At 41.8% G+C, this 27,826-nt stretch overlaps 1 protein-coding gene across 1 annotated transcript; it reads right to left on the bottom strand.

Annotated features, from left to right (window-relative positions):
• Positions 1–8: 8 nt before the first annotated feature.
• SLC15A1 (solute carrier family 15 member 1) lies at positions 9–27,773 on the bottom strand. The gene is made up of 23 exons (XM_042043381.1): positions 27,494–27,773; positions 24,045–24,067; positions 20,955–21,039; positions 20,730–20,871; positions 17,863–17,982; positions 17,610–17,709; positions 17,276–17,366; positions 15,598–15,681; positions 14,411–14,493; positions 13,174–13,260; positions 12,058–12,147; positions 10,723–10,767; positions 10,594–10,623; positions 10,384–10,472; positions 9,113–9,194; positions 8,219–8,344; positions 6,757–6,906; positions 6,296–6,345; positions 5,557–5,667; positions 5,314–5,410; positions 4,742–4,888; positions 3,797–3,904; positions 9–2,814 (listed from the first exon to the last, which is right to left on the bottom strand). Exons 1-23 carry the CDS (start codon positions 27,495–27,497, stop codon positions 2,626–2,628), a joined length of 2,133 nt encoding a protein of 710 aa, XP_041899315.1. The 5' UTR covers positions 27,498–27,773; the 3' UTR covers positions 9–2,625.
• Positions 27,774–27,826: the final 53 nt, after the last annotated feature.

Raw genomic sequence — 27,826 nt, 5'->3', positions numbered from 1 at the left:
AATCTCTGCACAATGATCAGTGAATATTATGCTAAAGTACAACATCAAGCTGTGAAAGAAAAAGGGAAAAGCAAGTTGTAGAGTACGTATCTGTGGCTTGCAATTGCTTCCAGGAAAATTTTAAAAACTAACAACTTTGAATAGACACTTATCTGTAGTTATAGCCAAGTTTTTTTCAAGGATTATGCTGCTAATCAGACAATTTTTAAGAACAGCAAATGGCAGAGAATGGATTAAGGTAATTCAGAGAATATGACATTGAACTATTTTAAGTCAAGTGTCATTAGGCTGAGGTAAGGGGGAGCATGGAAAAAGCATGGAAGCTTTACAGTTATTTATAATATTATTAAGCATACAGACATGCACATTCCTGTATCTACCTGGCCACGCAGAGTGCAGATGGGACTGCTAGAACAGGGTTTCATATTTAACTACTCTTGCATTTTTTAAGGGTTATTGTTTGTTTAAGAACTGAATTTAGAATGATCAACTGTTAATTTGATTGAGTTCAGGCTGTCTTCTCTGTAACAGAAAATTATATGCAAAGTAATTATCAGCAAGTCTGATAGTCTAGACAGCAGCATCCTAAACGAAACACTGTCATATTTAGCAGTTAACTGCACCTCTTAATGCTTAAAACCAAGGAACTGAAAACACTCAATTTCAGCCCAAAGACCAGTTGCCTGCACACGGCTTCTGGACACAGTCACAGCAATGCTGACAGGAGCTACCTGGGTAGGCACGTGGATATTTTAATTACTTAAACCCCTGCTGAAAATGAGATTAAAATCTTGTCACACACAACCGTCTCCATTCTACCTTACAGGTAGTTTTCATCTCATCAGAAAAGTTCCCCATCTAATTTTACAGTATTATTGGCTTTCTAACCATAAGCCACATCCATCATGTTGTAGACAAGTTACTGGGCTTGCTAAAGCATGAAGTTCCAACAGCTTATGGTATAAAAACTAGACACATGACCTGTATTCCAAAGGGAAAAAAGGTAGTGTTAAAATGCTAAATAAACATTTCACCTGGCATGGACAAAGCAGTAGGCAGAAGATGCTATTCTGTTGGGATACAGTTAGGAGATAATTTATTTTGCCTCACTTACATGGCAGAAGAAAAGCTAGTCTGCCATAAATAAGCTGGTATAAAACTCCCTTAACTCCTCAGAGAGTGACCGAGAGCCAGATGCTCCTGTGGCTGTTACAGGAGACCCTCAGTTCCATTGGCTGGGGGACATGTGTATCTCAAATCCATAGGAAAGGTTATCCCCAGATGACCCTAGAGACCAAGAGGGGATTACTGCCTATGGGATAACAGAACTACCTCTAACACAAGCAAAGAGTGCCTTGGACTTGTCTTCTCAAACTCCATTTTTAACTGTCTTCATGGGTGAGGGACTCTGTGCACATGGACACCTGGGTGCCAGCAGCTCCAGTGGGAACAGGGATCACAGGGGCCCGTGCACCGGCAGTGCGAGCAAAGCACCCAATTGCTTGAATACGGATGTCTGTGTCACCACTTGAAAATACCAAAATAGAATTGCTCTAAAATAGAATAAGAGTATTGGAAGACAGGTATCAAAGCAGCTGAAAGTCTGGCCAGGGTACTGGAGGGGCCAGCGAGTCCAAGCTGGTGGGAAAAGTGTAGCATGTAGACCTTAAAAAACAAGAATTACCAAAACAATATGCAGATCACTGGCACTCCATTACATGGAGCACAGGACTACAGGAGCAGGTCCTGCTAAGCAGCAAAATGTAGTCTCCCCTAGCATAAATTTGGTAGGTGTTAGGGTATATTAAGATAGAGAAGACCAGCACTGATCCATTAGCTTTAAGTGATGGAGCCTGTAGACAAAGGTAGCAGAGAGGTGGTATCGAGTTTTGTTAACATGCAACTGTAAGCCATATTCTTAAAACACTTTCCTTATTTTGTTATAACACAAGTTTTATTGCTCTTGCTTGTTCCAAAGGTCATTTGCTGTTATCAGTTTACCTGAGTGGACACTTCTACTATTAATTAAAGACATAATAGGAGTTAAATGGGTAGTTAACAGGCAGATAAAGCACTACATCCATGTCCAAGTTACTGCCACTTGGAATACAGACAATATTTTAATCTGATCACTGCCAGAGCTTTGCTCCCATTATCTGTAAGGAAGTATAAAAGAATTTAAGGCACATGTGACCTGCTGCTTTCAAGTAACAGTGATGCGAGAGGGATCATGCAGAGAGCTTGGTTTCCATTGCTTTTTCTTGACAAGTCTTGTTTCTTTCATGATATAAAATTGAAATGCAGTATAAAAATACTTCTTGTCACAGGGTCCAATAGTTCCAAGTCTAATTTAAATATTCTAATGCTATAATATTTAAGACTGAGGTACATTAAGAGTGCAAATTCTGCTGGAGTTTCTTCAGGATACCACATTCAGTACAAGAGAGAGACTAATATTTTCCTATTGCTTCCCTAGGGAGGCTTCACTTTAAACAAACAGTTTTGCATAGTGTCTCTCACAAGACATATAATCCAGAGGTGTGATTACTGATACCCTGATTCCTCTGACTGCAGGGAGAGTGAACAGGATTTCCATCATTTACAGACACTCCTTGAGTACAGCTTTTACATTTGAGAATCAGCTTCAGCTTCCTTTTCATTGTCATCTAGATCCTTCTTGTCTTCTCCTTTTTTTTCCTCACTGAACTGGGCTTCAATCTCATTTGGATCAACATAGGTATAAAAAGAAGCCATGATAGCAAAGATGATGCAAACTACCAACAGCAAGGCAGCAAACAGCACATACTCTGCCCACTGTAAAAAAAAAAAGCAGAATTTATCCATCAATATTCATTTGTCAAGAGTATTACACCATTTTAGTATTTTCAGGAAGTAAACTCAGAATGTGAAACAAGTATCATAACAAGTATCATATGGCTTACAGGACTAAGTGTTAATACATACAATACATATTAAAGCAACTCAGAATTGAGGCTCTTTCAGCTATGCTATCTTCACTGAAAAGACAAAAGTTCTGTGAATGCTGAAGAATTCTGTAACATCCTTTTCCTGGAGGAACAGGGAATTGAATGAAAGACTGAGAAGGAAACTCAGCCCCCTCCTTTTGGTCAGATAATCTCACTCTAAACCAGGCTGGCACTGGTTCTGCTTCCACTTAGACATTTTTACTGCTGACCTACTGACCACAAATGTGGGCAGAGATCAAGACCAGAAACCCTACCTGAAAAGCCTCAACATCTCTGTTTCATGTTCTTTCTGATTTAATTTAGCTGAAGTTGGGGACTGCCAGACCTATTTCAGAGACAAGCTCTTCCCTCTCTCAGAGAGCCATTTTAATTCATTACTGAGCACCACTAATGAACAGAAAGTCTTGTATGAGTGCTCTTTACCAGGATAGCCACAGTTTTAATGCCCCAAATAATGAGGGATGAAACCAGTGGAGCCAGAAGAAGGGATGTGGCAAGGCTGTGGTATGCAGGTGAAGGCTCATTAGCAATTAACAGAATTTTGGTAGGCTTTGATTCTATTAATGCAGAATTTCAGCTCAAAAGTTCACAGACTTTCTACACCGTGAGAAGAAATTTACTGCAGAGACTCTAGAAACTGCTGCTTGCAAGCAAAGGAGCCTGACAGCGAGAGTTAAGGATGGCAAACGCTAGGCAAGTGAAAACCTTTGCTGAAGAACTATTTGTATTATCTGCCACGATTCCCCCCTGGATTAGAACTGCTTTCTCACAGTGTAACATAACAGCACACCTACTGCTTGCATGCTTACCTGCTTGTCGAGTTTGGATGCCCCAGCCACGATAAGGACAATTATGTTACCAACAGCCACAGTCAGCAGCCATCCTGCCTGCAGCACTGACTTCATGTTAGATGGGGCCTGCAGAGACAGACATTTGAGTTTCGGCGTTATCACTTATTTTATGATGCACTTACTGCATTCTTTACCTTATAATGAAGACTGTTTCTCTGCAGGGAAGAGGATTTCTTGGTTTGGGAAGTTTTGGGGGCAGTTGGGGTTTTTTGTGTGTTTATTTTTTGACATTAAAAATTGCTAGAGAGCTAAACGGGTCTGGAGAAGGCTTTGAGGAACAAGAGACCACTAGCACACTGACTATAACACCTTTTACTTTATACACACTGAGGAACTAACAGGCGTATTTCACATCTCAGTAACGTGGCACACATGACATGAAGAAATTGAGTGCATCACCTAGCAAGCCATGCCTCACAACATTCCCATCACTGCAGTTTCTAGATTCCAAATTAAGAGAAGAAATACACACAGCTAATAAACTGGAGTCAGAAGACAAAGGAATTAAAAGTGTATAACTAAACTGCTAATAAAGGCTGTATGGAGTAACCTGGTGTGGAGATAAGATGTCAGGACTTCCTGGTTTTGCATTTGAGAGCTCTCCAGTTTGGTTTTACTGCAGCAGGACAGTTGCACTTATTTTCAAAGGAAAGATATATGCGAGAAGGGAATTTGAAGACTGGTAGTCAAGTCTTCAAATGACAGAATTCAGCATAGCTTCATGGAAAACACCAAATCCTAGTGAAACAGGACCAACTTGCATCAGCCTATACAGTCCTATTAGGGAGCTGTGAGGAATACAGCTGATCAAAGCAGCAGCACAGAACCACCACTTAAAAACAAGAGGTCACGGAAGATGTTAACTTGCACCAAGATGCTTAACACAAGAAGAGAAATACCTACCTGTGAGTATGAAAACTCCAGCCCAGTGACAGAGAACACTACTTCTCCACATGTAAGAAGAAAATACTGAGGAATCTGCCAAGCCATATGGACTGTATTTGGTGCAATATCTTCGAAGTATGTTACATTAAGATGGGAGCCAGTACACTGGAAATGAAAATAGCATATTAGGAGCAGTAATAATGAGTGTGCACAGTAAAGGCATTCTAAGCAGTTCTATAAGCATATAGAAAGTTCAGAGTAAATAATAAATGTTGCATATGAAGCTCTGCATACCTAGTCGTAAAGCATAATTTTTTTACAGCCGACTTTGTGCAAATCTGTAGTGTCTAACAGGGCTAAAGATTTAGGGCCATTAGTGGTGACCATGAATTCTTGCATTGCTATTATCATAACCATCATTATTTTTATACTTAACAATGGTTTCATGTTCCTGTTTAACATAGGAGAATTCCATCATATATACAATTAAAGACAAGGGGAATAAGTCTGCAAGTGTTTTTTTCATTAAAGGAAAGTATCAACACGGAAAGTAATTCTATATTGTCCATCCAACAACAGTGGCAACTCACATCATTAACTGAAATGGTATAGGCACTGCCATATCCAAATGTCTTTGAAACAACTGTACAAGTGGCCAGAGGCATTGAAGCGTTAATGGTAAATGACCTGAAAAAGAAAAAAACCCAGACCCCACAGTTCAGACCATAGGTGTAATCAATTGTGTGTATTACACATTTTAAAAAAGCTCCGTGCCCTTTTCCCAAGGACAAGTATATCTAAGAGATTAAATTAGGGTAAAAGAAAATGCTTACTTGTCTTGTTTTGTAATGACGCTGTAATTACTGACAGAAAGAGGATCCAGTACTCCAAAAGCCATGCCATCCATAGTAACATTGACAGGAAGAGAGTAATTGTTTATGAACCTTTAAAATGGAAGAGTGATTAAATACTACACAAAACATGCATAAGTCAAAGAGTACAGGTTTTACTTTTAATTATATTTGGGCAGCACAACAAGTATCAAGTCTACTCATTTAACACTTCTTTTTTTTTTTAAATCAGTTAACATTTTGGAAAGAACTCTTAATCTCTTAAACTGTAGCTAATACAAAAAGGAAGTTAGACCCCCATCAGCCCACTACCTTAGGAGAACACCAAAAGCAAGCTGGTGCTACAACCAGTAGGTGATGCATCTGCAAGTGGGAGATGTAGAAGAAAAGCAGAGAAGGCAGAAGTAGGAAGATACTTCTTATCCAAGATTTAAAAGGAGGTATAGATATGTAATTTATGCCATTTGTCCAGTAAAAAAGTCTAGGCAATGGAACGAAGCATACACTTCCATTTTTAGCTAAATTACACCCAAAACAGGTGTGCAAGATAACTTAAGTGGATCACAACTCAGAAGTCATAACATCCCCTAAAACATCAAGTGACGTGTCCAGCAAGAGGTGTGTTCCTACAGTATAGAAAAGTATGTTCAACGAGAGTCCACCCAAAGATTGAAGAGACAGTCACACTACTGTCAAAATTTTGACACAAAAAAACCTCTACCTGATGAGATTTTTTCCTTCTTCTGGTTTTGATGTAACATTGTCCCATATCTGGTGGAAGAGACCATTATCAAGCTATGTCGATGGCATCAGAGAACAACTTAAATATGTACTATTACACAGCAGTGGGAACTAACAGAGGTTTCAGAGCAGGACTCCAGACCTTCCTCTTTAGGATCCTACTAGCACACACATCTACTAGAAAGCACTGTATGACCATGCATCTAAGTCTTGGTGAAAGGGTAGTTGTCAAGGTAAATAATAAATTGGTAACTTTTTAAAAATTATATCCTGGTGTACTCTCTACCACTCACCAGCCCTACTGGTACAGGAGAGACAAGGAGAGACAGAAAACAAGACAAAGGATAAAAGCCATCCAGAGCTTGTCCTCTGAGCTTCACACACTCCACAAAGATAGCGGTCAAAACATTGATGTATGTCTTAAGAAATAAGCAGACTTACCAAATGGGAATTGATGTCAGATCCATTCCCTTTAAATGCCAAAGTGTAGCGTTCTCCATCTAGCAGATCCAAAGGCACAGTTTCATTTCGAGATGCAGACATTATGTGTAATGATTTCAGCTTAGAACTCTCAAATGTCATGTAGGGAGTCTACAAAGAGAAACAAATTGCCATGGGCTTCTGTGCAACTGCATATTTGTCTACACTTTTGTGAGAATGTTATGGGCTCTGGAGAGGGTCAGAAGTTTACACACGTGTTATTTCTGAAGTGCCAGAGATCATGAACATTCCCTAACTTTCATTTTTGTTAGGTTTTCTACATCAAGCATTAATGCCATTTGATCATTATTTTTTATTAATTTAATTTGTCACTCAAGCTTCAGAGTTACATGAGCTTGCCACAAGCATTATGGAATAGCTGTTATATTTTCCTATTTCTTGCTCCAGATAAATCAGGCTTACCATAACCATCAAGTAAAATTCTATTTAGCCAAAGAGGTGGCACCAGCATAAGCTGCGATGCAGTGTTTTCCAAAAAGCAGAAGTTGTATGTTTTATATATTCAAAACACATTTAATCAACATAAAATACTTAAGCCATTAATAAACACATTTGTGCTACACTAAAATAAGCCTTTTGTTTTATAGGATTATCAAAAGCACTTTATAATCCACATCTGGATTATAAAATGTCTGTAATAGGGAAGAGAGTATTCTATACCTTTCATTTTCTGGTATGTACCATGGTTACATCAAGACCCTGTCAGTATACAGTTTGGGTGCCCTTATCTTCTCCTCACACCTCTGCTTCCATGTGAGGCAAATTTGGAGGAGGTTGGAGTAGGAGCTTTCCTCTTCAAGGGAAACAGAACTGCAGGCTTTCAGAGAACACACTTCCTAACATCCCTTATCAAAAGCATCCATCAGAGGCACCACATTTTGCTGTCAATAGAACTACCAATGCTGTGCTCTATGAGAACCTGAAGAAGTTCTTTGGCAGCAAAATCTGAAGCTTAACGTGTGATGTAGCCACAGAAGAAGCTCCCTGTTCAGGTAAGCCATCCCTCACTGTAATAGCAGTGACTCACTAGAGCTGAATGGACAGTTGCTGAAGAAAAGGATTGCTCTTAAGAAATTGAATCTTTTTAGCAAGAGGGAAATTTTCAACTAGTTCCAAGTCACTGTTAAGTTTTTGAAAGCTTCTTGGAAAAAAATCCAGTCTTGTCAAAACAAACTAGTAATACATCAAACACTGACATAGTTACCATTTTGTCACCCACTGTGTTTTTAGTAACAATTCATTCCACAATACAAAGAAAAAAAATCATTTAAATTATTAGAGTAAAAAAGTCCGAGAAAATAATCAATTTTGAACCATCAGTTAAGAATGACTTTGACTTACTCCATTAGATTTTTTTTAGTTTTAATTAATTTTTTAATATTTTTTATCTGCCCTTACTTACCGCCTCATTAGGTGCTACATCCGTAGTCGGAAGCTGAGGCTGGAACTGAACCGTTGCAGGAGCAGCACCTAGATTTATTAATCTGACTTGAGTTTGCTCAGCTGCAGGGAAAACAGGAGAGGTTTTCTATAGGACAGAAAAAAAAATAAAATCAGTGCCCTAAGTCACATGGAAAAAATTGCTATAATTACTGTAATCTTTGTTTTTTCATGTTGAAGATTGGCATTTGCCTGCTGATATGTGATTGTCTGAGGGATGAAACTTGAATCAGGATTTTTACTCGTCTCACAAGCTGCCTTAGGAAAGAAATCTCTCGTCCACATCAGACACATCTAGACAGCTATTCAGATCTTGGGTTGCAATGGATCGCTGCCCAGAGGTGTTGCAATATTCCAGCTACAGGGGAAAGCTTAATCTGGTTCAGGCATGGCACCTCCCTTTAGGGCAAGGAAGGTTAGGGGAGACAAATCCTTCCTTCGACAAGTGTCATCATTGCTCATGCTGTGATGATGCTTCCCAGACTGTCACACTTCACCTCCGGCTTAAATACCAGAAGAGGTCAAACATGCAAAGCAGCCCTCTGGTAGGCCAAGCAAATGTCTAGTTTCCAGCTTTTAGTCTCAGTTTAAAGATTGATGTTGCCTTTCATGCATGATTTACATTAACTTCAATGTGATGTTTTGCAGGATGGTGTTTGTTGCTAGTCAATTTTACTATGCTAACCACAGTATTGCAATGTAGTTCCACTCCTGCTACTTCTATGCTTATATGATTGGCTCCAAATTTAGGAGTCTTCTTTCTGGTTCAGTTTCCCCTTAAGCACACCTTTTTTTCCTGAATTAACAAGTAACAGCTAAATATTAATAGTAAATACTCGCATGTGGCTGAACTTACATCTATTTGCACCTGCACAAGGGCAGCAGCAACAAAAGCCATAGAAGCGAGGAACATCCCCACAGTCATCTTCCTCAGGGGCCTAGTACAACAAAGGACACGAGAGATTTAAGAGAAATGATAATTCAAAGCTTCAGCTGCTTGTTTTCTTTCCACTCTGGGAAACTCAAATGGCCACAGGTAGCACATTATCACCATTTGAAGGACTGATGTTCTTACAGAAAGTGTTCTGCTAAGCTGGGTACCTCTCAATTCATAGTTACACTGTCAGGAAATACATCTTTCCTGCAGCATCTTAACCTGTTATTCTGCATCTGCTGGGCTCAAACATTGACTGACCATAATTATCAGGTTCCTGAAAAAATCTGTTCTTGCAGGAAGTAAAAAATCCAATCCAGTACAGTTGTTAGTGGTAAAACAAGAAAGAGACAAGAAGATATGCCTTTAAAAAAAGACTAACAACTTGTCTCCATATTCCTATGTTTAAATAAGATTGAACAAAAACAGTCAGGGAAATTTGTTGAATTAGGAGACATCTACTGGCATTCAATTAAGCTGTAAGGATAGATTTAGAGTAAATATTTCATTTGTGGCATCATTTATCCAGTGTAGAATGTCCACAAATGAATGACAGTATTTCCAGCACAGCACACACCCAAGATTTTTCAGAGCTATATGGAAAAACAGCATTGCACCGTAGCTCTCTGAAAATTGTTTTCAGAACCGTATTCTCTTCTGCCTCTCCAAGCACTCTTGCAAGTGCTAGCCACTTCATTACCAACACTGAAAAGTAATGTGTAATGCCCCCCAAGCTCCACCTAGAAGTATCCAGTGAGCCAGACTCCCAGCTGAGACTGAAGAGCAAACATCTCGTGTCTCAGTTACTTTTAAGCCCAAAATTTGACAAATGCTAAGGATGTATGTTGTATTTCTATTCCCTATTCTTCAGGAGGGAGAGGGGGTAGACATGGGGGATGTGGAAAACAATCAAGATCATCTCTCCTGCAATCAAAAGATTTTGTCCCTAATTGAAAAACATTGTTACTTTACTATTAGCTTCTCCTCTTCTAATCTGTGCTGCCTCTCCATACCAATTGGAGTATTCTGGGTTTTTTATATTTTCATTTCTTTAAAATATTAACCCATTTAAAATACACTTCTATTTCCTCCTTAGCTGACTGCTTGCTCTTGTTACATTAGGGCTGGAAGAGCCAGTTAAACAAATGACTAAAATGAGCCTCTCTTGAAGTCAGATAAAGACATCAACTTACGTAAAATTGATCTTGCATTTCTTGATTAAAGGATAAACCAAATAGTCTACAACTGGGACCATTATAACAATCAGGATTGGATTCACAATCTGGGGAAGATGAACATGAGAAAAAAAATCAGTATTTCTCAAAGTGCTTTTTTTAAGTAAGGGCAAGATGTACATAATCTTTCAGAAGTACTTGAAATTGGAACATAGAAAATTAATGTACCTGCATTTGGTCTGGTTGAACTAGAATACCCTGGTGAAGAAAAAAATAAATAGTTTTTAATACTGTGGCAACAAATAAAACTCATCTGAAAAGTGTTAATTAAAAAAAAAGGAATAAAAAGTAACCTACAAAATCCCCATTCATTGCTGTGGCTTGCAGTGTCCATCTTGACCCCTAAATAAGAGAAGAAAAAATTAGATGTCACAGTAAATCAATGTTCTAAAGTTCATTTTGAATTGTTTGCGTAAGTCAAGTGTTGGAAAAGACATGCAATGGAACAAAAAGTAAAGCTAGCTTGCTATGGGAGTATTCTTACTCTGCAATGTAAACATTTGAACAAAGTGAGTCTCATGGCCCATTCCAGTTCATTTACTCATTTTGTGAAATACAGCAGAAAATAACTTAGATGCAGAAATCAGCTGGAGAGAGGGCAGGGACATCCTGTGCAGGGCACTGCTGCGTGCTGTGCACAGAAGCCACCCTGGGGCCCGTGTGCCGCCAGCCTGAGCCCAAGCAGCCCACACCTCCCACTTGTCCAGCCTTCCTTCACACAGCCCAGAGCCACCGGCCAAGCCAGGGCTTGATCTGCCTGGAGCCCTGTGCCCCAAAAACCTGCCTGTAGCTGGGACAAGCAGGGCTGACTTTAGGCCTGAGCCCAGGATGAGACAAGAACGCTACCGCTGCATCTGTGGCGAGAGCCTTCAGCTACCCGCGACACCCCACTGTCTGAGATGTGAGTTATGACCCATGTAATGAGTATTGACCTCTGAATTTATAGCAGAGCTGCCTAATTGGAACAGGTCACACTGACAGCTACAGCTCACAGGCACTAGACTGAATCAGTAGGATACAGGGAGTCTGGACCAAACTTCCTACTGTCTGACTTGGATGAGGCTTTCAACCCCTGGTTCTCCTCAAGCATGTTCCTAAATTCATACTTCAATGCTTAACTATGAGTTAAGCTGAGTGTTGCTTTTGTGAGTCTTGAGCACCCAGTCCACCAAGTGAATGGGAATTATAGGCTTATACTTCTGCTTGAAGGTGTAAGGTATTTATAACAAGGTATGAGTGATTAAGCAAACTGGCATTCAGATAATTTGAACCCTGGTTCTCCAGATCATTTACACTAGGACCCTAAATTTCATCTGACAACTGACAATTGAAGAAACATTAGCGCTAAGAAAGCTTTAAATTACTGTTTCATCCCGAGTCCCAGGCTGATACAAGATTTGGAGAGGCCTGTCACTGAATCTGTCCTGGGTGTGCTCAGATAAATTGAGATTGCCCCTGGCTGCAGATCACCCTGTACTGATGTGACTCAGGAACTAGTCTTTTGCAATAAAACGAGGATAAAGAATTTGTTTTTCCACACTCCCATAGGCACCTTTTATGTCTGGTGACTTCAGAGTACGTAGAGTGACATGGTACAGCTGTAATTACCAAGCCAAACAATTTCTACTTTACCTGCTGGTCAAAAAGCGCCCAGAACATGGGGAGAGGGATGTAAAGGAAAAGCACCTTCAACACCATCTTAGTCTGAGCAATCAGTTGTTTCTGCAGAAAGTAAAAATTACACAAGAGGAATTGGTTTAAAAAAAAAAGAAGGGGGGAAAAAAAAAATTCAGACTGCTGCTCACATCGCAGCAACACGTAAAGACCCATCATGTCATGTTTACCCACACATTAGACTTTGCATGTTGTGGGTACATCTGATGATCTCTGTTAAAATGGTACAAAGTCTGCTTGTGCGTGTGTGGGAAGGGCTGCTGGTTAAAGGTCACTCAGAGAGACCTGAGCCTCTTCGCATGCACACTGATGGCAGCATGAGATCCAGCACTTAGGTGCCATGTTATTTTTCTAGGAAGGAGGCATTTGAACGATAGGCAACTGAGGAATTTCACATAGGAAGAAAGCATAAAGGCAAAAGGAAGATAAAGGTGACAGGCTATGGTTTGTGCTGCCATTGACAACAGGGTAGAGTGGATAGTAGGCAAGGGACAAGTTGGGAACTATGGGATACAAGGCTTTGAGAGTCATGATGAGAAATCATACAGAGGCTGGAGAGGATGCAGTGTTTAGCCACTTAAACTGAAATTCCAAAGCATAAATCTGATGTTTCATACCAAGACAAGTATTATGGCCCTGTGCATTGACCATGACAGGCAGCACCATTTCCCTTTTCCCCTCTGCAGTCATTACACCAGCGTATTTTGTTTGAGGCCAGTTTACCATGAGATACAGGAAGTTGAGAAGGAAAGATAATGCCTGCTATTTTCCTAACCAAAACCCTTAAATGTTTGTATTTGTTTGGCGAGGGAAAGTCTTCTCTTCATCTCCCTTGAATTTCCCTGGACAGCCTATGATTACACAGAGCATTGACTCACACAGCTCTGCTTTCTCCCAAGGAGCTGAGGTGATAACCTGCAATGCCACGAGGGCACGGAAGTTTGGCCAAATCAGCTACTGAATGATCCAGAGGCCCAAAACTATTTTCCCAATGCATGAGGCAATGGATCAGAGCAGACAGAGAAGCTGAAGGTCAGGGGATGTCAGAGCAGAGGAGGCTCTCGGAGTACTTACATCATACTTCTCACTTGCCCAGTCTAGCCAGTGTTCTCTCTTGGGGAACTCCTTGCTGCGATGCTGAAACCTGTTTTTGATGGCAAACTGAGGAGAGAGAGAATTATGCTTAATGTCACTACAAATATTTAAAACGCAATGAACTGTTTTGTCATTAGAGATGATGCTCCTGGCTTCTTGGGTTTAGAGGCTGCTAAAGGTGACTTGACTTCTGTTAACTGCTCCAATCATCTAGGGGAATATTGTTTTTAAGGCCTCACACTGCATATCCAGCAGAGCATGCACTTGGGGTTAGGTGGACCAAACAGCTCAGAGCAGTCTCTCTCAGCGTGGGTTGCTGCTAGGAGCTGCAAGATCTGCCCTCTTCAGACTTACTTATGTACAACAACAAATAGAGTAGTGTCATATACACAGGTTTTCAGAGCTGAATGGTTGTAGGAAGACATTTTACTGTGAGAAGCTGCATCTTGTAACTATGTCTCACACCCTGACATAGAATATACACAAATATAGTCCCAAAGAACTCCTGAGATTTTCTGCACATTGTAACATGCAAGGCCGAGCTGGGCCTTAGGAGCAGCACTCTAAGCAGTGGCCAAAGTCACCTACAGAGATTTGCTTTTGACAGTGCTTACAAGATAGGTAATAGGCTGGGCTGTATAAAGCTATCAGATCTGTATGGATAATGAAGAAGCTCATCCAAGAATAAATCTGATCTCAAAGTTGAGGCACTGCAAAGTTGGGACATGCTGTGCTTTTTCTGTAGATTCCACTCCTTTCTTCGCAGGATGACACTGATGTGCAACCCCCCAAACTTCCTTAATACAGTGGGGACCAGTAAACCTCTGCATTGTAAATAAAAAATCTTTTAATAAGGAATAAGTCTTTGCTGATAAGATGTACTGATAGCTCTGCTCTTGACTCAGCTCAAGGCATGTTTGTCTCTTTCTGCATAAAGGTGCACAAATGTGGAGGGAATGATTCCCAGAAGCTGGGATAAGCTTTTACATAACACTGACACCTTACTTTGTTTCTTTTGCGTATAAATTCACACATAAATCAAGATATGCATAAAAAGACAGTCTAAATCTGAAGGTGTCAGTAAGAAGCCTTCTGTAATAAAGTAAAAATCTTCAGAAACTTTCCTCATATTAAGACAGATTTCTGATTTAGGCACATTTACAGAACACTTTTAAGAATTGCTGCCAAGGATTTGGGGAATGTAAGCAGTACTTACCCCAACACATTTGGAAACCTGAAGCATTATATTTCCTTGCGGTTTAACTTTCTTGTACATTTTGCTTCCAATTACAAACACAACTACAATAGGCAAACAGAAACCAAAATCAACTCAGGATTAAATTAAAATAGTAACAAATATTTTGGTATGGAAACTAAGTCAAGGAGTTAAATCAGGGTGGGAATAAGCCTCCTAAGAAATTGCCTATTCACATGCTATCATACAGTAAGATAAATCAAATTAATATGAGCAGATTGCTTCTATTCAAGACAAAAAACTAAACCTGGAAACTCTTATGGTTAGTGCTCAGTGGGAGGTTATCTCAATTAAAGGAATGGTCAAAAAACAAAGACCATTTAGGATCTTGACTCTGGCCTTGCTGTAGAAGCTCCTTTTCAGGAGCTCAGGATGCTGCAGCTCACATCACACAGGGACATACAAAGCTCTGCCTGAACTGCAGGACTCACCAAGGTGTCCTGTGCTCCCAGGCCCAGGCACATTGCCCAGCCTCATTGTCCCACATGCAGGGCAGGACATGGGCAAACCCCCTCAGCCGCTGTCCAACCTGGGCTGGGCTCATGGGCAAGGTGAGGTCACTGGTAGCCAGGTGGGCTCCCAGTTAGGACCTTGAAGGACCAGGACCATGAGGGATACTGTAGTACATCATGGCACCCCCAGTTTCTTGGTCAGCAGTAAGGCTCAGGGAGTGACCTGTACACAGCCAGTAAAAATGCAGGTGTTTGAGAAGTATTGATATATCCAGTATTGTCCTCCAGTGCAGGGACAATTACCTCATACAGTTTACCATCCTGGACTAGAGATAATGTCCACAACACACATTTGCTGCGAGTTCTTACCCTATATTCAAAAGATCTATTTGTACACAACAGTAATCCAAGAAACATAGGCAGTAATTTACATCATGTATAGAATTTGAAGATACATTCATGTCTCACCCCAGCCCCATCAGACTCTCCCAGTAAATCAGTCTCTTCTGTAAAAGCGAGTGCTTCAGATTAATCCCACCCACCTCCCCACCCAAGAAAAAAATTTAAGTGAAAAATTGCAGAAATGATCAGGTACTGGTAGAGGTCAATACCTGGAGATTTCTATCACACTTTCATTATTCTGAGATTGTTATCATCTAATTACCGAGGCAACAGGATGGCAACAGATTCACCTACCCAAGGCAACAGCCATGAGGATAGCAGGAACTCCAAAAGCTAGCGGGTAGCATCGTTGTTTGGAATGAATGCCACACTCCGTAGCTGAAGTAAAAAGTAACATCAAATAAAAGTCCCAGTCAGCACAGCTGATGTTTTCCATGTGGTTTCTGTTCTTTGCATTCACTGTTAACTCATGGGGAAACAACAAACCTGTCTGCTGACATCCTCAGAGTGGAGGATCAGTATTCAACTTATCTTTCATTATTGAAAAGGGGAATTACGTGTCACAGAATGGTTGAGGTTGGAAGGGACCTCTGGGCATCATCTGGTCCAAGTGCTCCTCTCAACTAGGGCTACCTGGAAGTAGTTGTCTAGGACTGTGTCCAGATGGCTTCTGAGCATCTCCAAGGATGGAGACTCCACAACCTCTCTGGGCAGCCTGTGCCAGTTCTTGGTCACCCTCAGAGTGAAAAAGTGTTTCCTGATGTTTCCTGGGTACCATCCACTGAGAAAAGCCTGGCTCCATCCTCTGCATTCTTTCCCATCAGGTATTTTTATACTTTGATTAAATCCCCCTTTGCCTTCTCTTCTCCAGGCCAAACAGTCTAATGCCTCTCAGGATCTCCTCACAGGAAAATTACATCTAGATTTACACTGGGACATGAAGAATTACACTAGAAGGGTCAAAAGCATGTCCTTAGTGAGAAAGGAACTAGATTACAGAAGTTTTGGGATAACTTCATAAACAAAGATTCTAGTAATGTAAGTGTCACTTGTTGAAAAAACATCCCAGTCACAGCCCCCTCCCCTCCTTGGCATTAGTCACAGATTTGACTCTATAGAATTCAAGCACACATCCTAAAGTCATGCTCAGAGTATGAACATAGCTACTAGCAGTATAAAATAAAAGACTAAACAAAATTATTGCATTCTTCACCGTACTTCTTCTAAGAGGAGAATTAGAGAGTATGGTTTGGAAAAAAATGTTAGCTTGTGGATAATTCACGTCTTGATTAAATTGTATTAGTCTACTGGTTAAACCTTTATAGGAAATAACAGTTTATTACTTCCCTCAGCTCAATTTGTCATTTTTTTCCAAGGTATTTTTCACCCTGTATCAGCAAGGAAGTAAACCACACGCTGTGCCATATGCATCTCTCCTCCCTTTTTTGGGAAAGGATAGAATTTGCATTAAACAAACATCTAAAAGTCTTCTACAGAGTCTTTTCCAGTCAAGAAATCCAAAGGCCAGAGTTTCAGCCCAGTGCTTTAGGGTTATTCCAGAATTCACATGCTGTTTCCTTTCTTTTGAGAAAAGCAGCCTTTTGAAACTGCTAGCAAGTGCATCCATACAGCACCATCTGTGCAAGCTTGCCACAGAAATCCATATGCATATAGGTTAGCAAATTGCTCAGTTTTGTTTAGGATCATGATATTCTTTATAAGCAAAGGAGAACATAGATTTCTTATTTAACAATATGAAAAAATATTTATTTTGTCACATGGATAAATCCAGTTTTAAACTGGCTTGTTTTGAGAGTACCTCATCTCCGAGAAGCTGGATGACACACTGAAGACTATTTGCTAGATAATGCCAGTGTGTCAGAGAACAGAATTTTAATTTAAACCTTACTGGACTGCAATCCAACACTCCTTTTCTGATGTTTAACAATTGTAAACAAACATGTGACCTTACCTCTGAGATTTGGGGTGACTATAGTCGATAGGAGACTTCCAGCATTAATGGACAAATAAAAGAGAGAGAAGAAGGTCCTTCTTTGCTTTTCCTACAGTAAAAACAGAAAGATGTTTAGAAAGGCTTAGCCAGAACCACATTGATGAGCCTAGATCAAAAAATCAGCACCTCAGGTTTCAAAGTTCAAGACAAATAATTAACTAGCTCCTTCTTCAGCTCCCCAGGAAAACCTGCAGTAATGCACCTGCCTAAATATGTATATTATTAGAGTACTATATTAGTCAAACTTTAGTTAGAGTATCAGTATAACTGAAAATCTGAAAGACATTGTTACCTGATCTTCTTCAAACTGATCTCCACCAAATGCTGACACACAAGGTTTGATCCCACCAGTACCAAGGGCAATAAGGATCAAGCCAATCATTGACAGAGCACTGGAACAAGGAGAAAGGAAAAAAGAAAAAAAAATAGTTTTGTGTTTATTCTCAAAGCATACGTGATAGAGTGGTTGAAATTCAAGTAGCATAAATTTAAGTTGTCCCATCCTTCACCAGCCTGGGAAATAAAAGGTGTACAAGGCAACTCACATGTGCAGTGCTACACTATCGGGAGAGCCATCCCGGTTGTGATCTGTCAGGTCATTTATGGAGCCCACAGACAAGACTGTCTGCCCAATTGTATAGACAATGGACAGGTAGACAATGGTCCTGTTGTCAAGAGAGGAGATACATTTTCTTAGATATGTTAACACAATTACACACATAAAATGCACACAGATAATTACACAGCTAATGCAGACTTTTGCTTATTTTAAAGATTCGTGGCAATGAAAACAATTAGCGGATACAATAAATTATGGACTGAACTTGTCAGAAGCTGCTATAAAAATCTGCCCACACACCACTGCCACAATATTTCTATTCTTTTCATTATTATTATTTTAGGTAGCCTTATTTAATTAAACAAGGCAAGATGACAAATGGATTCTATAGGGATCACTAGGTCCCAGGAAATACTTTCATATCTTCAGTGGTTGGCTTTTTACTAACCAACTCGAGAATGCCATTTTCATATTTTTTATATGGTGAAGATAAATGGACTTCTCTTCAACACCGGAAGATGCAATTTACACTGATTTAAGTATCATTAAACATTCTCTATGTTATTTTATATTTTAGTTGCAGGAGTAAAGAAAAAAGAAAAATTAAAAACCTGCTTCAAATGTGAAAATTGCCCTGAAATACTGTTTTGAACAACAACTCTATACTCCTACTCCCTCGGCTGTAAGTGTACCAACATTTTTACACTCAGATCAGAGTGAGAGCAGCACTGAAGAGTGCATGCTGCAGGCTTTCAGCCTGACTTCTCTGCCAGGAGGCGCCTAGGATGGTAGTATTGCGTAATCACCAGCCCCCACACCTCAGCTTTACGGTCCAATCCTCTTTTCTGTATATAAAAACATACTCCCTTTTAACTTTGTTGGACCTTAAGTACGTGGCTGTAGTTTAACCCACGTTCACTTGTGTCCTTGGGTGGACCTCTGTTCAACAGATGTGGGTCTCCAGTTTGGAGAAAAATCAGGAGAAACCCAATGCAATGATGTGAAATTATTTTAAAACCCAGTTTTCAGGAGTAGTCCCAAACCCAGTGCAAGGCATGACAGTGAAGGACAATGCTCAAAAACCTAGAACAATCCGACTACTCGACATAAGCAAGAGATCCTCACAGCAAGCTTGGACCAGCACCCTGACACAACAGGGACATTGACCAAGTTACTCTCACTTTAAAACAAGGTTGTTGTTCTCTGACTTAAAATTGCCCTCGCCTGTAGCAGAGTAAAAAAAAAAAAATCCATAAAGTGGGGCAACGATGAGTCTGCTGTTTAATGATATTTAACAGATACAGTTGAATGGGTTGGTTTTTGAATAGCGCTTCCATAGTTACTTTAATTACCCAACAACCTGGGAAAAAGTTTCCAATTGAAGTTGAACCTGAGCTGATCAGGAGAGAAACTTCTGGTTTTTATTTGTGAGGCTTATAAGCCCACTGCAAAGACTTACATAATTGGCACTGCATTGATGACACACAATTTAAAAAAGTAATTGTGATTTCTGTACTATTTTCCCCAAGATTTTCACAACTAATTTCAACAAATGTGAGCAGGTCCCAGCATGCTCTTTGACAGACATCACACAAAGTACGTGAACTGTGTAAGATTTGAGTCTCTCCTTTAAGAGTGCTTAGCAGTGCTTAGATAACTTCCTCATCCTCTTGTCATCATAGAATTTTTTTTTTTTTTAATTCTTGTTTAAGCCTTCCTTGTGACACCTTGCATTAAACCCTAATGCTGTTTCCTAAAGCATGTTTTTTCTTGTTTAAGCCATCCTAACAAGCTCCTGTTAAAGGTCTGGGCCTTTCAGTTGCGGCACTGGCATATCCAAGTACCAAAGGAGAAGAGATGCAAGGTCTTCAAAGTTTCATCTTGATAAAACAAGTAAAAGCCAAAATAAATTTTAAAAATAAACCACAGCATCTAAACAAGCGAGTACACAATATATGTGTCCTGCAATCTGTAAGACATCCAGCTAGTTGCAGTGAGTTTGCACTGCTCAGAGCAGCTGCACAGAGCACACAGGGACGGCCCTGCTCATAGCCCTGGGCTCCCAGGGGCAGTCCCTACAGCAGAAGGCAACAGTGCCGCTGACTGCACAGCACATCTCTAATCTCTGGGAGACCTTTGGCAAGTCTGCTCACATTCATGGCTCATAACCCTCCATAAAATCTTTATTATGCTTTTTTTCTGGCAAAGTAAATACTTTTAGAATCAAAACATCAGTAAAGGAGAGTGAGATAAAGCTGTTGGAAATAATCTGGTTACATTTCAAAGCACTTCAGTGCTACTATCCTGACCAACTACCCTGCAGTTAAAAATACAGAAGACATCATTTAGAGAAAGAATTGCTATTCAGTAAGACCTCTCATGGATCTGTCAATTCTGAAATCACACAGTATTTTAAAACTTTTTCTAAGGCCCACTTAACACCAGATAACACAGAAATTCACTATTTCAATGGCCACTTGCAACAGGTAAGGAGACTGTCCTATGTAATTATAACCTCCAGTATCTATTTTCACAGCTTGGTGAATAGTCTCCTTAGTTTAGCTTACATTTTGTCCAGGTGAGAGGAGAAACATGCAGCCTGCTGGGGAAGCATGCTACTACCCTTAACCAACTAGCAGAACTGGAACTTTTGTTGATTCACAGCGCAGTTGCAAGTCTGAGCTGAACCAATTAAAAGCTCAAGCTTTGGTGAAATAAAACAAACTACCCTGGAGTAGTCAACAGCAGTTCTGAAGCTGTTGTTGAGAGCTGCTGTTTTTGGTGGTGGTTTAAGTAACACTGATTTCAGGTGAGCTTTCAAGATCTTTGGTTACTTTCTAAGGAAGCACTTACTTAAATTTTCCCAGCCAAGAGTCCGCAATGATTGCTCCAAGGATCGGTGTCAAGTAACACAGAGCAACAAATGTGTGGTAGATGGCAGTGGAAAAGTTGTCTTCCCAGTGCAGGAAATACTTGAAATACAAAATGAGCACAGCTGTAGGAAGAACAACAAAGCAACAGGTTACAAACCCAAGTCAGGCCTGGGTAATGGTCAGCACAAGGAGACAAGGGACATACCTTTCATGCCATAGTAGGAGAACCGCTCACAGAACTCATTGATGACGATGAAGAAGATGCTCAAAGGGAAGCCAAAGCAGAGCACCTGGAGGTAACAGACAACGCGAGCTCAGAGCTGTGCAACCCAGACTAACACTCTTCACTGTAACCCACAGCCTAAGCAAGCTCAACGTGGACTCAGTGGGAGTGGGTAGGTACTCAGGGTCCGGAAGCTGCACAGGCTTCTGTGGGATGACAGTAGTTTACCTGAACCAAGAGTCAGTTCTCACTTTCCCATCTTGGTCCCCAGAGGTCTGCACACTTCTTATCTGCCCTTTGCAAGAGCCCTTTAGCAGTGCTATAAATGACCTTCAAGTGCTGCACAATGCACATTTGATGTCTCCAGCACCTAACCCTTACTGCAATCTAGACTGGTATCTAAAAATATGCAAAAAGCCAATGTTTTTGGAAAAATAAAAAGTCAAAACCCAAAGCCAACCAAAAATGCACAACACGAAACGCCTGCAGTACACCAGCTAGAAGTTCAGGACTATTTTTAAGCACCTGTAGTTGAGCCAAATAAACATTTAAACTTTTCGTTCAAGCAAATCTCTCAGGAAAACTCCTTATCCTTAAAAATGCTCTGCTTGATGAAGAATCCTTCATTTCTTCAGACCTAATGATAGAAGGGACTTTATTCGTAACCTAAAATGGCATGGCATTGGCTGCCAGATTCACTGAGCCTTCACCTGCTGCAGCAGGCATGTCCATGGTCATCATCATGCAGCTCATGACACAGTTTGTGCCATTGAGACAATGTTTAAAAAGCATACATCAGGTACAAATCTGATATGGTCACCAGAACTGGAAGTTTGTCTTCTGATCACCTACTTGTCTTAGTAGATGAATATATGATATATTCATTAATTTCTATTAAAATTAATGGGAATGCAACTTAAACATAATACTCCCTTTTAACCTTTTTAAAATGGATTTAAACCTGCAAGTAGCAAAGAATCAGATTTTGAAGACGTTTCAGAACATTGCAGAGGCAAAACAGTTCTTCTCCATGCTCCAGTTTAATTTAAAAATGTCATTGTTTGGATTACAAAGGCTTAGGAATTCAACTAATCTGTATTTCATGTGAAACAGGAGGAAGTTAACTTTGCAGCTAAAAGGAAAAAACCTTAGATAGGGAAATCATGCCTGACACAAGTAAATTGGAGAGCCAGTGTCTCCAGCAAAGCCTCAACAAACAGAATACTTGGAAACTTGGGAGCTACAACAATTTTTTTGGGAATGTGACAAAAGAAATGAAAATAAGAGAGTGGCAGGAGCATAGTTGACTGATCTGACTCAGTTGTGAGGATGCCTGAGCAGCTGGAAAAGCATTGGCCATTGATGTTTGCAGAACCAAGTACTTACTGCATATCCTACCCATGGTTTGATAAGCAGGCTTCACAGGAAAAGCCCAGTCTCAGCTGAGGCAAGTTCTAGGTGGGACTCCTCTAGCTTTAGAGTACACAAAATTTGAGCCGTACATACAAACTTGTCACTCTTGATTTATCACATCCTCCATGGGCAGAAAGAGGTGTCTCCAAAGGAAGATCATTCACATCTATCCCAAAATTAGGTAAAATTCCCTTGAAGTTACCCATTTCCTTCAGCTGAAGGCAGCAAGAGGTTTGGACAACTACTCCCAACCTGGACACAGGTGTTGGTGGACTGGAGTTCACACAGAAGAAGGCTTTGTGCCCTGTCCACACAGCATTCCCCTAAGCCATGCAAATGGTCATGGGATGGAGAGCCACACACTGAAGTTTTGGTTCAGCACATGTTAAGTTAGTTAACTGAAACAGTAACCCAGGCTGCATGACTCGTAATTGGGAAGAGCCCAGATGGAGAGGAGAGAATGTCTGCTCCTGAAGCAGAACAAAGAATTCCCCATGTCTGTCCTGCCTACAGGAAAAAAAAAAAAAAAAAAGACAGACCAGTCCTGGCCCAGGAGCTGGTGGGACCCATCTCCACCTGAATTTCACAAAACCTCACTAAAATCTTTTGACCACTTTGGGGTTCTCACAAACCTCCCAAGTGTTTTGCCATCACCCTACCTAATACCTTATCCTTTAGGAGGGTGCTACATGCTGGTCTGGGGAGGTCACAATCCAGCAAGCCTAGATATTTGTTTCAAGATACTGGTGCTTTTGTGCCTGGTGGAGCTGTCCTGCATTCCCATGCTGGCACAGCAGCCCCTGGTGGGTTTTTACTGGCTGCCCCCAAACTGGAGGGGATCTGCATGTCACAGCTGGAGCTGAGCATGAACACAGGCATGCAAGAGAAAGCTACTGGGTCCTTCCCAAGGTGACAGGCCTTCAGCTTTTCCAAGATGCTACAAGCAAGAGGAGACTATGCAATTAATGCTTGCTAATACATGATGTGTACTTGTCCTTGTTTTGCACTGTACTGTCTTCTGTTACAGTATAGACGTGCCCATACACACATTTACCAAAACCTTGTCTGTTGTTGCCCTCATTGGTCAGGAAGTGCTGGATCCACCACCAAACAGGTAACCTGAAGGTTATGTTTTATAATGCCCTCTGTAACCTTGCCCTGCCCTGGGCATGCCACCACCCTGCTGCACAGCTTTGACTTTGGCTGCTGAGGAAGCCACTAAGACGAGGGAAAGTCTGTGGAGTAAAACCTTGCAAGATAAGAAAAGCAAAGGCAGAGATAGGGTTGCTGAGACACATATCAGTAACAGTTCAAAGATTCAAGAGTGGTGGATGATGATAACTCAGCCACAAGAAAGATGGGCTCCAGGGACCAAGCTCCTCCCACCAATGTCTGCTCAGTCAGCAAAGGCTCTTCAGACATTTTATCAGGGTGCTGAGCACACTAATGCTTAGCTAGAATTTAATAAGTTACTAGGCTGCTTTTGCATGTGTTGGCCAGTAAGTCATTATATTGTATACAATAATGTATACATTATTGTATACATTTTATGTATGTTTATGGAGTGATTTTTACTTTGGGTACTGCTAACATTACCAAAACAACATAACCCAAAGAGAGTCAGTAGAGCAACTTTTTATAAGGGAAAACAATACTTACCGACTTGCCGGTAGTTTTTCCACCTGTGGAGGGAAAAAAACCAAAATACAAGTTAATGGCAACTTTTAAGTAATACTCCTTTAAAACCAATGGAAGATTCAAAAAAGGTTCAACTCTAAATAAACAAATTAAATGTAAACACAGTACTGGTCAGGGTGAGTACATTTTCAGTTTCTAAAAGGGAAAGTTTTCATAGTTATTAGGCAAAGCTTCCCTTGATAGCCTTTGGGTTTTTAGGGTGTGCATAAAGTCATACACTGCCAGGAGAAGCTCAAAAGGAATGATGAGTCAAAGCATCCCATGGTTGCTCACCACACATCATTCAAGGTGGTGGTAAACCAGCCACTCAGAGATGATGAGTCCTGTTACAATTCACTCTTGGGGATGTTACCTTAAAGACAAGTCAAGATTAAGGAATAGGCTCAAGATGCCCTGCCAGGGATGGAGGTCAAGTCCTGAAAAGGGACTTTTAGAGGACGGAATATACAGCCCCAGCTCTGTGATCCACGTTAGCAGGCATTCCCAAAACCTGAATCTTAACCTGGGAAGACCTGGAAGAACAGAGAGGTCCCACTGAGGGCAGGAAGAGCAGACAGCTGCTTGCAGCCCTGAAGTCACTTCCAGCTGCTCTTGGCAGGCCCTCTCCCCTGGCAGCACTCCAAGTGGAGTCCTGCAGGGCTTCCTCAGCTCAGGAGACAGGCTTGAAGGCTGAGCTTTCACTGTGTCAGATAATGGCCCTATGCCCACATAGTGGGGATGCCAACATTTTCCATAAAACCACATGAGCAAACTCATTGTCATTAAGATAAGACCAAGTACAAGATGTGAACTTTGAAATCCCTCCTTGTAAATCAAGTCTGCCTATAATATATCTCTATAAGAAAAGTATGTTTGCCAAAATCATTATTTTGTCCATAGTTCACAACGGATGAGAACAGCTGACAGCAACACTATAGTGTTTGACACAATACTAAATAAGGTAATTTCCAGAAATCACTAAAACAGATTGTTCTGATTCTTTCCTTCACTGCTGTGGACAAGTACCTTCACAACAGAGACAGTAGTATTATGCAGGTGATTTGAGAATATATTTTCCTAGAGAGCAAGCAACATTCTGAAAGTGCTAAGACACCCAGTTCAGGGCACATGCAGGTACACGAGTTATTCAAGTTATCGGCAATGCCCCTTCCACAACCCACACGAGCAGATACACTGAAGGATACCAAGGTGTTACCAAGAGCCTATCTTCCTATCAGCTCCTTGGTTATTTCCAGTTGTTGGCCTTTCCAGCACATGTGCATCACACTGCCAGTTTTTCATGACATGTACAGAGAAGATCAGTCTGGGCAGCTCACTCCCGTCTGTTGGGCAAAAATTATCTAGGATCTTGTTGGTTGGGTTTGGGGTTTTTTCTGCTTTCCTGATGGCAAAAGTGTCACCTCTGCAACAAACCTTACACAGAGGACATCACAGAGGCAATTATTTTTAGACATTGTCTGACTTCAATGTTTAAGAGACACAATTATTTCCAAACATTTTGACTTTACCCCTCTATTCTCCTTTTACAGAGACAGTTGGGGAAACTCCAGATAGCATTAAAGCCAACCTTTCAACACAGGCACCTAAACTAAATAAGGACTCCACTGTCAGGCAGCTTCAGGGATTGACCTACACAGCACAGAACACCCAACATTTTGCATCCTTTTCAGTGATAATCTGAGATTTGCTTGTGGCATGTTGGAGCAGTCACTCTTGAAGGGGCAACCTTCAGCCTCTCTTATTCTTTGCCCACAAAGAATGACCTGCAGAACTGCTCATTTTCACCACAAAGCACAGAAGAGCTCCACATTTTTCAATATAAAGCTCTCAGTGCTTGTGCACTTTGTATTCCCTTCAGATACATAATATCTTTTAAGAAATATAAAGTCAACAGCCACTCAGTTCTTGGCTTCATCACCACATCTAAATAATTATCAGCAGGCCATTCTCTCCGTCCCAAACTTGCAGGCCAGGTGGGGCAGGCTTACAGCTCCAACCCCTTCCCACCAGTGTGGTTCCTCCCCTGGAGTCACAGAGATGTAGTGGGATGCTGCATCCCTTGCAGCTCACAGTCCGTGACACAAAATGGGAGCACTTTGCCCTGCTCCATGCAGCCATCACAGCAACTCTGCCTGGATGAAATGCTTCTTGTCTGTGGACACAATAAATCTGTACACACCCATACTGTCACCTGGGATGTTTCTGGCTCCAGAGCAAGCCTACAGTCCTGACACCTGACTTGGGGCACAGACAAGCCTATTGCCCCTGCTCCCTGCAGCAGCCTTACAGCACCTTCACAAGGATGCTGCTACCATCAGGACATCCCCCTCCAGGAGTCCCTGTTTCATACCTTGCTATTCCAAAAAACACCAACACAGAAACTATCCAAGCAAACCTATAATGCAGCAAGCCTGATATTACATGAGCACACCCAGCTGCATCCCATTTCTTTCTCTTCGCGGAGCTATCACCATTTTCCTGGTTGTCTGCTCAAGCCAGCAAGACCCCAGTTAACCCCTGGGCAGCACCACTGACCAGTTCTGCCTGCTCATTACTACAGTTGCTTGTCCCTAGAACACAGATTTCCTTGCTGAAGATGCAATGGCACTTTCTTGGGTTGTTTTTTTTGGGGGGGGTGGAGGGCAGACATTTCAGGTTCCTTCCCTCTGTGAGATAAGGTTTCTCCAAGCCCAGGAACCGCTTGCTATGAGAAACACCAATGTGCTCAGACAGACACTGAAGGACCAAAGGTCCAACAAAGGGCAATGGAGAGAGATACATCACAAAAAAATTATTTTTTGTACATCTACTGCTCAGTGTTCCAGTTTAGACAGGAAAAAAATCTTCAGAATTCATTAGCTAAATGGGTTCTGCCCTTATCTCAATCTTCCACCCGTGTATCTGTGTTTTTAAAAAACACTAGGTCAACCCTAGGTAAACACTCTCGATGAAAAAGCATTATTTAACATCTGCGAGATACACCACACTTCTGCTCAGATCTTAAGCTCCACATGCCTTAAAAGTGTAGTGTAGGGTAGACCTTACCCGCCAGGGGCTCAGCTTAAAGAGCTTACAGAGACCGAGGCAACATCGCTCGGCTCTCACTCGGGTTTCAAGGCAGGGTCATGTAAACCAGGATAAAGCGTTGCCAGAGGGAGAACTGCCCCGGAGGAAGAGGTAGAGACGCAAGAGTGCCCGGGGACTTCCTCAGACCGACACCGAGCAGCAGAGCCAGCTCTGGGCGAGCAGGACCCTTGGCCATGCTGCCAGCTCACAGCCCGGCACGATCACCCGGCTCGGAGGGAATCGGCTTGAGGATCCCGCGGTGCTCATCCCGGGGCGGCATCCCTCCCGCGGGCCGGGGACCGCTACCCACTCCGGGCTGCCCCATCCCACACCGCCACACCTACCCATGTCGGCGGCGCGGTCCCGCCGGAGCGCTCGGGGCTGAAAGACAGAAAGAAAGGCGGGAAAGAGGGAAGGAAGCTGCCGGGGGCGGCCGGGCTTTAAGGGCGGCGGCGGGGCCCCGCCTGGCCCCGGGTGGTGCGGGGCGGCGCCGCACAGGTGTCGGGGCGGGGAGCGGGTCACTGTCGCTGGGGAGCCATCCCGGGGCTCACCTGGCCCTGACCCGCCACGATCCGCCCGGGCTGCCCGAGCGCAGCGCTCTGCGGCGCTCCTCCCGGCCGCCTGCTCCCCTTGCGGCTGCTAAACGAGGGCTGTCCCCGGCCGCTCGGGGCTTCCTT

This window comes from Corvus kubaryi, unplaced genomic scaffold, assembly GCF_017639235.1.
Source record: "Corvus kubaryi isolate FWS band 111438036 unplaced genomic scaffold, C.kubaryi_AGA036_p1.0 133, whole genome shotgun sequence".
NCBI lineage: Eukaryota > Metazoa > Chordata > Aves > Passeriformes > Corvidae > Corvus > Corvus kubaryi.
The sequence above is the reverse complement of the archived record's forward strand: the minus strand, read 5'-3'. Positions and strand labels throughout refer to the sequence as shown.

What these genes read in the sequence shown, in the direction of transcription:
- SLC15A1 (XM_042043381.1), bottom strand. An exon ending in TTGTGCAGGTGCAAATAGAT is followed by an intron (nt 8,345 to 9,112) that starts GTAAGTTCAGCC and finishes TCTGTCCTATAG; the next exon opens with AAAACCTCTCCTGTTTTCCC. An exon ending in GAAGGAAAAAATCTCATCAG is followed by an intron (nt 5,668 to 6,295) that starts GTAGAGGTTTTT and finishes TCCATTTTAAAG; the next exon opens with GTTCATAAACAATTACTCTC.